This window comes from Hirundo rustica, chromosome 19 (assembly GCF_015227805.2).
Source record: "Hirundo rustica isolate bHirRus1 chromosome 19, bHirRus1.pri.v3, whole genome shotgun sequence".
In the NCBI taxonomy this organism is placed as follows: Eukaryota; Metazoa; Chordata; class Aves; order Passeriformes; family Hirundinidae; genus Hirundo; species Hirundo rustica.
Window position 1 is genome coordinate 5,298,815 of NC_053468.1, and position 12,705 is coordinate 5,311,519.

The 12,705-nt window shown below is 55.3% G+C and overlaps 2 protein-coding genes across 5 annotated transcripts; one reads left to right on the top strand and one right to left on the bottom strand.

The window, feature by feature from the left end:
- Positions 1 to 944: 944 nt before the first annotated feature.
- PHKG1 (phosphorylase kinase catalytic subunit gamma 1) lies at positions 945 to 8,490 on the top strand. 4 transcript variants are annotated; one of them, XR_005703666.2, is made up of 12 exons: positions 945 to 1,051; positions 2,541 to 2,674; positions 2,950 to 3,125; positions 3,411 to 3,465; positions 4,093 to 4,158; positions 4,334 to 4,497; positions 4,993 to 5,083; positions 5,841 to 5,994; positions 6,083 to 6,208; positions 7,023 to 7,302; positions 7,766 to 7,955; positions 8,035 to 8,490. XR_005703666.2 is itself a non-coding variant. In XM_040082757.2 (11 exons), the coding sequence occupies exons 2-10, from the start codon at positions 2,592 to 2,594 to the stop codon at positions 7,272 to 7,274; spliced, it is 1,167 nt and encodes a 388-aa protein (XP_039938691.1). In that variant the 5' UTR covers positions 945 to 1,051; positions 2,541 to 2,591; the 3' UTR covers positions 7,275 to 7,302; positions 7,766 to 8,490. The 4 variants fall into 4 exon arrangements, 3 of the variants coding, with proteins under 3 accessions (XP_039938691.1, XP_039938690.1, XP_039938692.1); XM_040082757.2 differs by having other exon boundaries at positions 7,766 to 8,490; XM_040082756.2 differs by lacking the exons at positions 7,766 to 7,955; positions 8,035 to 8,490 and having other exon boundaries at positions 7,023 to 7,327.
- On the bottom strand, positions 8,033 to 12,018 carry SUMF2 (sulfatase modifying factor 2). Its single transcript, XM_040082759.2, is given in 10 exon segments — positions 8,033 to 8,172; positions 8,529 to 8,688; positions 9,141 to 9,225; positions 9,586 to 9,641; positions 9,896 to 10,046; positions 10,254 to 10,298; positions 10,755 to 10,781; positions 10,783 to 10,870; positions 11,554 to 11,704; positions 11,938 to 12,018. Coding segments are annotated over 10 exon segments (927 nt in total). The 5' UTR covers positions 11,996 to 12,018; the 3' UTR covers positions 8,033 to 8,066.
- Between the last annotated feature and the right edge of the window lie 687 nt (positions 12,019 to 12,705).

Below are 12,705 nucleotides of genomic sequence, written 5' to 3' on the forward strand. Positions count from 1 at the left end.
ACCACTGGAAAAGCTTGGCTAAGCTGTGCTCCCACCAGGAAGTGGGGTGGAGAATAACCCTGCTTTGGAAAGTGCAGTGCCTATTAAAAATACTGTCCCTAGCATGACCCGTTTTCACGGAAGTGCTGTTATGCTGTTGGATGTTCTGCCTGTTCCTAAAGCACTTCACCTCTCACCTGCGGTTCCTGGAAGTGAAGAGATTAAATCGATCTTCAAAAGGGAGAGGACTCACCTCACACAGGGGCAATGAGGACAGAAATGCCTGTCCTGGTGACAGGAGCAGCTTCGCCTCTGCTGATCACGCTCCCATCTCATTTCTGGGGTGTTTCAATGTTCTTGTGAAACTGCAATAAAAACCAATGGAGGATTTGGGCCAATCTGTGACGAGAGGAAGTGGCCTTAAGCTGATAAGCTGACACAGGGGAGATTCGGTTAGCTATTAGAGCAAAACAAACAACCAAAAATTTGACCCACCCACCCACTGTTTGGGTGGTCAGGCAGTGGAAGAGGTTTCCCAAAGAAGTTGTGGAGTCACCATCCCTGGAGGTATCCAAGAGGCGCCCGGACCTGGCGGTGGGTGAGGACCAGCGCTCACAGTGGCAGCGCCGGGACGCTCCCACCTTTCCCCATTCCCTGGCTCTGCCCTCCCAGCTCCTCCCGCCGCCCCGGGGTCAGCCCCGGCTCCCGGCGGCCCCACAGCAACACCCCCGGGGAGGAGGGGCCGGGGCCGCGCCGGGGCCCGGCGGCGGAAGGGTTAAACCGGGGAAGTGCCGCAGCTCCGGGGCGGCCCCCGGCCCCCCCTTGCCCCTTGCCCGGCCATGCCCGCCCGGCGCCCGCCGCTGCCAACTCGCGCTGCGCTTTCTGCGGGGCCGGGCGGCGGCGGCCGGCCCTGAGCGCTCGGCTCCCGGCGGCTCTCCACGGCTCCCGGCGGCTCCCGGCGGCTCCCGGCGGCTCCCGGCGGCTCCCGGCGGCTCTCCGCGGCTCCCCGCGGCTCCCGGCGGCTCCCGGCGGCTCCCGGCTCCAGGCCCGGCCCGGCGCTGCCCTCAGCGAGGTGAGGAGCCGGCGGCGCTGAGGGGAGGGCGTGTGAGGGGGGGTCCTGCCCCGGGAAACTCCCGTGCTCAGCGTTCTTTGTCTCCGGGTCAGCGGCAGGAGCACCCCGGCGGCTCAGGGAGAGGGGCCGCGTTGTCCTGCCGGCCTGAAAGCTTGCTTTTTTTTTTTCCTTGAGCTTTGCGGGTTTATCCCAGTGCGTGTTTGAATATCTTTGTCCTCCTCAGAGACACCCCCGCCGCTGTTTGGCGGCTGCGGGCGGGGGGCGATGCCCAGCGCCTCACCCTCAGTGTTCCTCCGGGCAGGAAATAATCCCCTCACGACCCCCTCTGCATTCTGCTGATGAACCCAGGGTATCCCGTAAGAGCCCTGCACCGGCTGCTTATGTAATTCCAGGGTGTTTTAAACAAACGCCCGGGTTCTTCCCTCCCAGGAGAAGGCAGCGTGCAGATTCCAGGCTTCTCCGGGCAGAGCTCCGTGGATGCTCCCCGGCCCTTCCCCACAACACCAACCCCCAAGGACCTGGATTTTCAAAAATAATCAGTTTTTGGTTACCCCCCCCCCCCCACCTCAGATATATTTTATTTTTCCTACTTCCTGGTCCTGCCTCTCCTTTGTGATTTCAGCTTGGTTTGGCGTTACTCACAACATTTATTTTCAGCAACTAAAAATCTGTAAGTTAAACTCATGGCTGTTTAGAAATGCTGCAGCCCATGTTAGGCATCCCTGGCAGCAGCAGCCAGACGCTAAAATACCACTTTGGTCCTTAAAACCAGGTCAGGACAGATACACATTGCTAATGAGATTTAAATGTACTCAGAGCTGCCAGTGCCCTGGCAGAGTTATTGAGAGGAGGGCAAAGGAAAGCTCGCAGAACTGGGGATCTCCTGCTCACCTCTGTCCCGTCCCCAACAACAAACTGTCATCTCAAAGGAACAATTTTGTTGTCCAGGCTTGTAAGAACTGCTTTCCATCCTGACTGCCTGGACTCCGTGTATGGGCACAGAAACAGGCTGTATAAAAACCTCTCCAAGCCTGAGACAGGAGAAAGAAATGGGACAAGAGCCCTTCAGGAGTTGTGGAGGCTGCTGGCAGCTGCACAGGGGTGGCTGAGGGAGCTCTTTCAGCTGCTGTCCTCACGCTGGCTCAGCTCCCACTGTCCCCAGTCCCTCTGTCCCCACCTGCACCCTGACCCAACCAGCCCCTCTCGCTGCTTCACTGACCCTCACCTCCTCTTTTTCCTCCTCACTCTCTTTCTATTCCCTTTAAACACTATTTTGAGGGAATCCAGTGGGGTTTTTCCTGTTCCCTGTGCGATCTCCACAGCATCCCAAGGGCAAAGCTTGGCTTTTCCAAGCTGCAAAATACCCGCTTTGGTTGGTCTGGAATTTTCCTTCTCTTCCTTCCTCCTCCATGTTTTTTCTTCCATGAGGGATTGATGATCCCAGCTCTGGGGGCAGTGAGTTCCCATCCTCTCTCTTTTTTCCTTGCAGCCCCTTTCTGCCCTCAGACAAGCCCAGAGCGCTGCCTGACAGGAGCCAGAGATGACCAAGGAAGAAGATCTACCAGACTGGAACTCGTCCAAGGAGTTCTATGAAAAATATGAGCCGAAGGAGGTTTTGGGCAGGTAAAGCTTTCTTTTTGGCAAAGCGGCTTGTTTTGGTTTCACGTCCTCCAGTGCCAGAGAGGAACAGCGTTCCCTGGGAATCTGATACAAACAGGGCCCACAGCAGCATGGGGCTAAAAATAGCATGGAACAGCACTTTTCCATCAGCTCAAAACCTTCTGTCCCACCGAGACAGGGTGACAGAGCGAGACCCGCTGGTGCATGAAAATCCCAGCCCGCCCAGGTGCCGGTGGCCGGGCGGGCAGGGATGGAACCCCCCCTTTTCTCCCTGGCAGGGGGGTGAGCAGCGTGGTCCGGCGGTGCATCCACAAAACAACAAGGCAGGAATACGCCGTGAAGATCATCGACATCACGGCGGGGAACATCTCCCCCAAGGAGGTGCAGGAGCTGCGGGAAGCCACCACCAAGGAGATCGACATCCTCCGCAAGGTCTCGGGCCACCCCAACGTCAGTAAGTCAGGCCTTGAGCGTCCAGCCAAAGGGAATTCCTGCCCTGTTTGTTCCTCAGGGTGTGCCCAGGAAGGGTTTTTGGGGTGAAATCCCTGGATGATGCCGGGCACCTGCTCAGAGCATTGTCTGCTCTCCCTCCACACACACACCCCCCAGCAGTGCCCCCCATGTTGCCTCCCAGCTCGTGAAGATCAGCTCCTCATTAACTCAATTAGCAGTTTAATCAGGTTTTTAGTCTGCTGATGGACAGGAACACGGTGCTCACAGCCCCTGTGCTTTCTTGCAGTCCAGCTGAAAGACAGCTATGAATCCAGCACCTTTTTCTTCTTGGTGTTTGACCTGTAAGTACTGGCTGGCTCAGCACCCTGGGCCCACTCCCTCTCTACAGACTGGTCCCAGCTTTTTATGGCCCAGAAATGGCAAAGTGGAGGGACAAGCAGCCCTTAAGGTAGAATTAAGCCCCAATTACTGCAAGCTCATTGCAGCCCTGCTGCCAGCACTGTTTCCCCTCTGTCAGCGGCTCAGCTCTGCTCGGGTTTCCCTGTAACCTTTGGTGGGAGCTGTCATGCAGCCCTGAGGGTTATTTATACGCTCACTGGGATCAGGGTGTCTGCAAAGCCACAGTTCCCAATGCCAGGGCAGTGCAGTGGATGTCAGAGGCGTGGGATGGCACTGGGAGAGCCCCATCCCTGCTCCATCTCTGATGGTTGGACTTGGTGATCTTAAAGACCTTTTCCAGCCTTAACAAATGTGTTTCTATCCAAAACCTGCCCTCTCCAGGCACAGCTGCTTCTCCTCCTGCCTGATATTTTACTGAAATGTATAAAGGCTTTTTAACCCCTTTTTATGAAAGTTATTTTGGGCTGTTAAGGAGCACAGACCCCTGATTGATCCTCCCCAGGGACTCAGGGCTGGTTAGCTGTTGCAGCTCAGCCTCTGCCTGACTCTGTTTCCCCTCCCTCGTGCAGGATGAAGAGAGGGGAGCTCTTTGACTACCTCACTGAGAAAGTCACCTTGAGCGAGAAAGAAACCAGGTAGGGGCAGAGGGGTGAAAATCACCTTGCAAGAGCAGAGCGTGGGTTTGGGGGGAGACCTTGCAGCCAGCACAGCACCCTGGGCTGTGTCCCTGTGCACTGTCCCCGTCCCCATCCCTGGGGTCATGGTGCCAGTGGATATTTGGGATAGGGGATGAGCTGTCTCCATCCCCAGGAAGATCATGCGAGCGCTGCTGGAAGTGATCCAGTACCTGCACTCCATCAACATCGTCCACCGGGACCTGAAGCCGGAGAACATCCTGCTGGATGACGACATGAACATCAAGCTGACGGATTTTGGCTTCTCCTGCCAGCTGAACGAGAATGAGAAGCTCAAAGGTCGGGGGCTTGGCGAGGTGGGGGGATGCTGGGCTGGTGAGATTTTCCAGCCCCACTCTCTCCTTGTCACCAGTCTCACCTGGGGCTGCAAATTGGTGCTGTTTGGCTGCTTCTGTTGTCCTCACACACAAGTTCTGACTGCACACAGCCTCCACACCTGTTTCCTTGCCATGAAAAAATTGCTGCTCTTTAGGAAAACCATCCTAATCCATTCCACTTCTGTTTCCTCCAGCTGATCCCCATTAGCTCATCCACTTACTCCTATATGCAAAGAGCCACGTACCCAACAGGCATCTCCTCCCACAAGCATCCATATAATTTTCATTACTCACTTTTTAGCCACAATAACTCACCAAAAAAAAGCCACAAAATGCACACAGGTTGTGATTCCTCCCTGTGAGCGCCATCCCTGCAGATATCCCACCATGGGCTGCCTGGGGGCGGGTGGGAACGGCCCCTGGGCTGATGCTCTGCCCTGTGTCCCTGTCCCCACAGAGATCTGTGGCACTCCTGGCTACCTGGCCCCCGAGATCCTGCAGTGCTCCATGGATGATGAGCACCAAGGCTACGGGAAGGAGGTGGATATGTGAGTGAGAAGCTGTTCCCTAAACACACACACGGGGTTTGAGGCACGGCCAGAACTGTGCCGATGGGAACCTGTTTGAGTGTTTGGGAAGGAAATGATGCACCAAAAGCCAATACTGGTGGCGTGAGGGGCTGTCTGGGTCACCAGGGGGCTCTGGCACAGAGCAGAGGGAGGAGCAGCTTGGGGACAAGGCCATCTCCCCACTTTGCCCCGTTGTGGGAGGGAAAGCAACGCTTTCTGTTCATGGAAGTCAACTTAGGCTGAGCTCCATGACACGGGGGTTTTAAACGCACCTTGTGCAGCTCCTGAGAGAGCAGCCAGCTCAGGGCAGCCCACCAGAGCTCTGCAGGGACTTTGCCACCCTCTCTGGCGGCTTCAGGCTGTCAGCTGTGACACGCACCAGGGCATTTCATCCCCTTCCCAGTCTGAGCTAGGACACACTGCACAGCCTGAGTGGTACCCGGGGGCATCCAGCCTGCCTGGCACCACCAAGCCCCACTCCCTTCCCTCAAACACTCTGCAAGGGTCAAACACTCATCTCAAGGCATCCTCCTGCAGCATCCAGGGAGCAGCTTCCCACCAGCTCAGCTCAAACCCCTCTCCAGCAGCGAGCTCATCCCCGGGCACACGCGGGGCAGCTCCCTGCCGGTTTTCCAGGGAGGCCGGGGCAGGTGCGGCCAGCCCTGGGGCGCAGAGCCAGCTGGGTGCCCCGGGGGTGGCACAGGGGTGCTGGAGGCTCCGTGTGGGCTGCCCGCAGGTGGAGCACCGGGGTGATCATGTACACCCTGCTGGCCGGCTCGCCGCCCTTCTGGCACCGCAAGCAGATGCTGATGCTGCGCATGATCATGAACGGCGATTACCAGTTCGGCTCCCCGGAGTGGGACGACCGCTCCGACACCGTCAAGGACCTGGTAGGAGCTTGGGCTGGGAAAACTTGGGAGTGGAGGGGCTGCTGCAGACCCCTGGGACGGCCCAGGTTGAGCGGGTGCCCCCGCGCAGATCTCGCGGTTCCTGGTGGTGGACCCGCGGCAGCGGTACACGGCGGGCGAGGCGCTGGCGCACCCCTTCTTCCAGCAGTACGACGCGGAGGAGGTCCGGCACTTCAGCCCCTTCCGCAGATTCAAGGTGGGGATGAGGCTGGGAGCTGCAGGAGCCAGCAGTGGGATGGGTTTTCCAGCTGAGCTGGGAGAAACTGGGCGTTGGGTAAGGCTGATGGGGCTGGGTTTTAGGAGGATGAGGCAGCCTGGGTGCAGACTTGCTCGTGGGAGGGAGTTAAGGGAGAAATTGCCTCTCACCTCCAAAACAAACCATTGAAAGAGCTGGAGAGTTCAGCCTGCAGAAGAGATGGCTCCAGGGAGACCTTAGAGCCCTTTCCACTGCCTAAAAAGGCTCCAAGAGAGCTGGAGAGGGACCTTGGAGAAAGGATGGAGTGGCAGGGCAAGGGGGAGTGGCTTCCCACTGCCAGAGGGCAGGGATAGATGGGATAGTGGCAAGAAATTCTTGGCTGTGAGGGTGGTGAGGCCGTGGCAGAGGTTCCCAGAGAAGCTGTGGCTGCCCCTGGATCTCTGGAAGTGTCCAAGGCCAGGTCAGATAGGGCTTGGAGCATCCTAGAAGGTGGAAGGTGTCCCTGCCCACAGCAGGGGATGGACTGCAATGGGCTTTAAGTTCCCTTTTCACTCAAACCATGCTGTGATTCTGTGATTCCCTGGCATGAGCCCCTGCCCTTTGCCAGCCCCACAGGAACTGAACTGTGCCAGGCACTGAGCTCCCTCCTGACCCCTCAACATGGGGGGATTCACTGGGATCACCCCATTGTGGGGATTCCCCTGTATCCATCCCTGAATGCCAGGCTGTTGTGGGAGAATTCCCCTGAATGCCAGGCTGTTGTGGGATTCCCCTGCATCCATCCCTGAATGCCAGGCTGTTCCCTGTGCCCCAGGTGATCTGCCTGACCGTGCTGGCCTCGGTGAGGATTTACTACCAGTACCGGCAGGTGAAGTCAGTGACCCGGGAGCTGGTGGTCAGGGACCCCTACGCCCTCAAGCCCGTCCGCAAGCTCATCGACGCCTGTGCCTTCCGCACCTACCGCCACTGGGTGAAGAAGGGGGAGGCCCAGAACAGAGCTGCCCTCTTTGAGAACACCTGCAAGGCCATCCTGCTCACCCTGGCAGCCGAGGAGGGGCTGTTCTGATCACTGCCCCTGGTTTGGCTCACGGCAGGCGAGTAAAATCTTGGAAAACGAAACGGTGGTTTCTGGGGTTTTTAAGTTTTCTTTCACTGGGCTTAGGGCTGGGGTAAATACAAACCCAGCAAATGATTTGCTCTCGGGGTGTGTCCCACTGGAGGAATGGGTTTGGAGAAGCCACCTTTTAGCAGAGCCAGAAGCAGCTGCAGTGCCTGTTGTGGGACAGTTAGAGGTGGATGAGAGATCCCTGAGCAGCGTTCTTGCCCACCCTTGTGGTCAAGGCTCCTGGTGCCGTCAGCAGAGCTCGTGCACAAAGAGTTTGTGCTGGTTGTACCTCCTGGGAGAGGTGGGGCCCTGCTTTGTGTCATCTGTCACTGCTCAAATGCTAATGAAGGGGCCTTGTTTTACTTCTGGGAAGGCTCAGCACTGCTCCAAAGCTGGAACTTCCCAAGGGAATGGGGATTGATTATCTCCCCCATCACTCTCCCCCCTGGCAGCCCCACACTGATGGTCACAGGGGGCTGGAGGTGAGAGCAGCTCTGGCCCAGTCCCACACATGCATCCCTCTGCTTTACGTGGACAACAACAGGAGAGCTGGACTATCCACACCAAAAGGACACTGAAGACAAACCCCCCTTGCTGCCATCCCCATCACTGCTCCCACCCACACATCCCAGCACCGAAAAGGTTGGAATGATTCTGATTTTTTATAAACAACTGGGGTTTAATAGAAATGACAGCTGGGGGTTACTGTCCATCTCCACAGGAGAAAATGCCTGAGGTGTTCCCAGTGAGCCCTCAGAGCTCGGGTTTGCTCCGGCTCTTCCAGGCTGGGACGGGCGGGACGTCGGCAGCGCAGCGGAAGCTGAGGTTGTCAGAGGCAGAGTCTGGTGTGTTCCCCATCCTCAGAGGGAAAAAGAGACCCCAAATTAGGGATCCTTCTTAGGTAACACATATACCTAACATGCTACAACCCTCACAACCCTAATGTGACCTGCTAGAATAGCCCAGAAACATCTTCCACTTCCCCTGAGTAACTTAGAGAAAAGCATTTAATTATTAATGCCTGCTGGAAAACACATGATTTGAGAAGCATTTAGGAATGGGTTTATAGCAGGAGTGTGTTTAGCCATATTCGCAGTGTGCTCTGCCAACTGCTTCTCCAAAAAATTGTGTAGGAACGAACAAACATCTTTTAAAATAAAACCAACTCAGAGAAAAATCCTTGTGCAGCAGCACCTGGGCTTTGGTCAGACCTACCTGGTGGTGACTCGAGCTCTGTGGTTTGCAGAGCCATCTGCAGTGTCAATCCACGAGGCCCCTCTCAGCACCTGCATGTTCTGAGCCCTGGATGCCCTTCCTGGAGCCAGGAATTCCGATGCTGTCCACTCCCAGGTGTTTCCCAGCAGGTCATAGAGCCCTGAGATGGTTTTGTGTCAGAATTAGGAGAGCAGGTGTGCACGGGCTGCAGATTTGGTGTATGGGGGGGGGAACAACATTGAAAACATCGTTCAAGAGCGTGGTTCGATGGTGAGGCTGAAGAAATTCCTCACTGTATTTCAAACTTAAATGTGTCATCATTTCCCATGTGCATGAGGACACGGCAGCCAAACAAGATCCTTGGAATTTTTGTTACATCCCACTAAGTCACAAAATAACCCAGTGATAATTAAAATGAGGTGGTCTGGTGCCTGAAGTGCAGCAGGTGCATCTCAGCCAAGTCCAGCACTGACCACTGATGCTTTTCCTGGGCTCACTTACTCTACCCCAGATCCCACCCATCTGAAACTCTGCCCAGCTCCAGAATTTGATAATTAACATTAATTTAGGAAGCAGATGCCGTCCCCGAAGCAGGCTGAGGGCGCTGTGTACCGTAGCTGTTCTGGGCAGGGAAGGCTGTCACCGGGGAGACGCCGTGGTAGCCGTCCTCAGCCGTGTCCCCCCGAGGGAAGGCACCCTGGGGGAACAGAGACCACTCCCAGCAAAGAGCCACCCCAGGAACAACAACCCCAAACCCTGCTCCTCACAGGGCTACCTCCTCAGGTAGGCAGTAGCACTCCGGTGTGAATTTATGCTGGTCAAGAGAGATCACCCGGCTGAAGTTGTCACAAGTTCCTTCGTCAAACATGAATTTATAGAAGCAGTAAAATCCTGGTTTCCCAGGGAACATGGGCTGAGCCTGCTCCCTCTAAGGGTATTTTTAGAACCCCCCAGGAGCTCCGTTTCAGTGCCCACAGTGTTTCCCAGGACACCCTCACTCAGTGGCTGAGTGAAACGGGAGAGCCCAGGGTGCGTGGGATGATTTTTAGGATCTTACCTGCCACAGGTTTGTACGGTTTGGCTGGAACTTGTTTCCCCAGGGATACATCCTTTCTGCCAAGGAGAAAAAGACACTTGTTAGCCCAGGGTCACTCCAACCAGGCTTTTAGGATTGTCCTTTTCTGCTCAGCTTGGGATACTGAGGTTTTATTAATTTATTTTATTAATTATTAATATTATTACATTCTCAGGCCAAAAGAGGTGGTTCAAACCCCCTCAGGTTACCACGTGGAGGGAGGTTTGGATCTGGTGGAACTAACAGCACTCCATGCCTGGTTTGGGAAAAGCTCAGAGCTTGTGCTACGTACGCTCCAGTCCTCCCCTGGCAGCAAATTCCCACTCCTCCTCCGACGGGAGCCGCTTCCCTTTCCAGGCACAGAAGGCCTGAGCATCGTTCCAGCTCACGTGCAGCACTGGGTAATCCAGCCTGTCCTTTATGCTGGAGCCAGGGCCTGAGGGCTGGGAGGGATTTAAACAGATTTGAATTAATTTTATACAGTTTTCATTACAAAGGGAATAAGGGGTGGAAGAGAGGAAAGGGATGGAAAATGTTTTTTCAGCTGTTTTTGTTCAGCACGCACAACACACCAGCTCCCAGCACGGGGAGGAATCACCACACCAGGGTTTTATTACACCAGGATTTTATTACAGCAGGGTTTCACTCACCTGTCTCCAAAATGCCTTCTCGACGGGCAGCCACCATGGGGCTGACTGGGGAAAGAAATAACACCAGATTAAAGGTGAACTGGTGACACCTGGACCGGTGGCACCGTCCCACAGCAGGGTGTGTTAGTCTGGGAAATGCTGCAGTTTGAGCTGGGTTATCACAGACATTTGGATGCTGCTTTCCCACAGAGCAGAGGCATCTGCTTTTAAAAGTGAAAATAGATCAACAGGCTCATGCTGTTCAGTTTTTCTGCTTTAAGGCTGGATTATTGAAGGACTTTGAAACACGTTTTACTTCCTCCCAGCTCCCTGGAGCCCAGACTGACAGCTCACAGAGCATGGAAACAGGAGCACATGAATCAACCCCAGCTCAGTCCTGCTGTGGTTCAAAAGCAAAACAACCCCAGACTAAAGAAAAACCTCTGAGAACAGCCAGGCTCTGCAAAGAGGCAGCTGCTCTCTGAAAAGCAACACCAAACTCATCATAGGATTCAGATTTACCTCCAGTTTTTGGGTGACTTTTTTTTTTCAGCTCTTCAGATACGAAATCCTCAAAGACAAAGCTCCAGCCAAATGCTTCTGCTTCTGTTTTGTATTTCTTTTCTCTAACAAACTCCCTGGCATAAATACAACATAGTCTGGGTAAGAGTTCTTCAAGCTCTGCCTCACAAATCTACTTGTGCAACGAGTTCAGAGCAAGGCAAAAGGTACAAAACTTACAGAACCCCCAGCTCCAGATGGTTTGATTTAGATTTAACAGTCCACTGTGCATCTTTGCATGGATTTGGTATTTTTTATGGTACCCATGCAGGTAAACTCAGCCTGCACTCAGGTTTCCATAATTGCAGAGAGAAAAAAAATTCCTTAAAAGCCAATAAAACCTGTGGCTGCTGTTAGTGGAAGAGGAGAAGAAGAGAGAAAGAAAAGTGGAAGAAGAGAGGGAAAGAATAGGGAGAGAAAAGGGAAAGGAGGAGGAGAAGAAAAACAGGGGAAGAAGGAAGGAGGAGGAGAAGAGGAAGAGAAAAGAGAAAGGAAGAAGAGGAGAAGAGGATGAGATGAAAAAGAGAAGAAGAAAAAGGAAAGAAAGAAGGAGAAAGGCCATAAAAGAATATTTGCAAGCTCCACTGCCAAGATAGTTCAGCTTGCACCTGTGGGGGTGAATTACTATTGCCAGACACATTTTTTTTCCCCCAGTGAGCACCCAAGCATTGGCTTTCAGACCCCAGGTTCAGACCCCAGTCCCAGAAGAGCCCCACCACAGCTGCCCGTGCCCCGTCCCCAGGGCCACCTGAGGGCTCACCTGAAGTCCCTGTTTGTCACCGGGTGCTTGTCCAGAGCGAACGGCTTCACTGTCACCTCCCTGGCGGGCTCCTCCTCGCCCCTCCTCTGCTGCGACCCCATCCGGAAGGTTCCTCCGGGCAGCTGCACCATGCTGCCATCCTCTCCGAGCGCTGGAAAGGGAGAAATTCCGTCCAAGATTCACTTTTAAACACGAGCGAGGAGCAGCCACTGCCGGGATGTGCCTGCGTGTGCTGGAAGGGGTGACAGCGATTGGCGCCCGTGCAGCTCAAAGCATTTAAAGTCCCGTTTGCGGCAAGGGAGCGAGCCCTGCCTGGGGGATCAGCGGGAGGCTCCGTGGAGGGGGATTTAGGGGTTGCCAAGGGGATTTTTTTGGGGCTCTCACCGCGCTGAGCCCCCAGCAGCCCGCAGCACAGCAGGAGCAGCCCCGCCGCCGTTCCCATGCCGGAGGAACCGCGGGCCCCAACCGGAGGCGCTGCGGGCTCGGGAAGCGCTTCCGGGGCAGCCGAGGTGCAGGGAAGGGGATTGCTGCGGGGAAGGGGATTGCTGCGGGGAAGGGGATTGCTGCGGGGAAGGGGATTGCTGTAGGAAGGGAAGGGGATTGCTGCGGGGAAGGGGATTGCTGTAGGAAGGGAAGGGGATTGCTGCGGGGAAGGGGATTGCTGTAGGAAGGGAAGGGGATTGCTGTAGGGAAGGGGATTGCTGTAGGGAAGGGGATTGCTGTAGGAAGGGAAGGGGATTGCTGTAGGGAGGGAAGGGGATTGCTGTAGGGAAGGGGATTGCTGCAGGGAAGGAGATTGCTGCGGGGAAGGGAAGGGGATTGCTGCGGGGAAGGGAAGGGGATTGCTGTGGGGAAGGGAAGGGGATTGCTGCCACTCCCCGGCTGCACACGGGGGTAAAGCTGCCAGGCATGGGGGCCACCCGCAACCCTTCCCCACATGGGAGGGGTTTTGGGGTGTTTGAGGCGTTTTTAAAAGGTGTCGGTTCTGCTCGTTCAGCATCACACCTGACAGAGGAAGGAGATTCCTCCGCTGGGATTAGGGAAAATCATTGCAAAGGGCAGGAGTCTGTACCCCTGCCACAACCCCTCTGAAAGCTCTGCCTATGCCTGCTCTGACATAAATTCTTTAATGCAGCAGAACCAGCGATAAAA

Excerpts from the sequence above, each read along its gene's own strand:
- PHKG1 (XM_040082757.2), top strand. The coding sequence starts at position 2,592 with ATGACCAAGGAAGAAGATCTACCAGACTGGAACTCGTCCAAGGAGTTC. Across the intron at positions 4,498-4,992 it reads CGAGAATGAGAAGCTCAAAG|AGATCTGTGGCACTCCTGGC; the intron begins GTCGGGGGCTTG and ends CTGTCCCCACAG. Across the intron at positions 5,995-6,082 it reads CCGACACCGTCAAGGACCTG|ATCTCGCGGTTCCTGGTGGT; the intron begins GTAGGAGCTTGG and ends GCCCCCGCGCAG.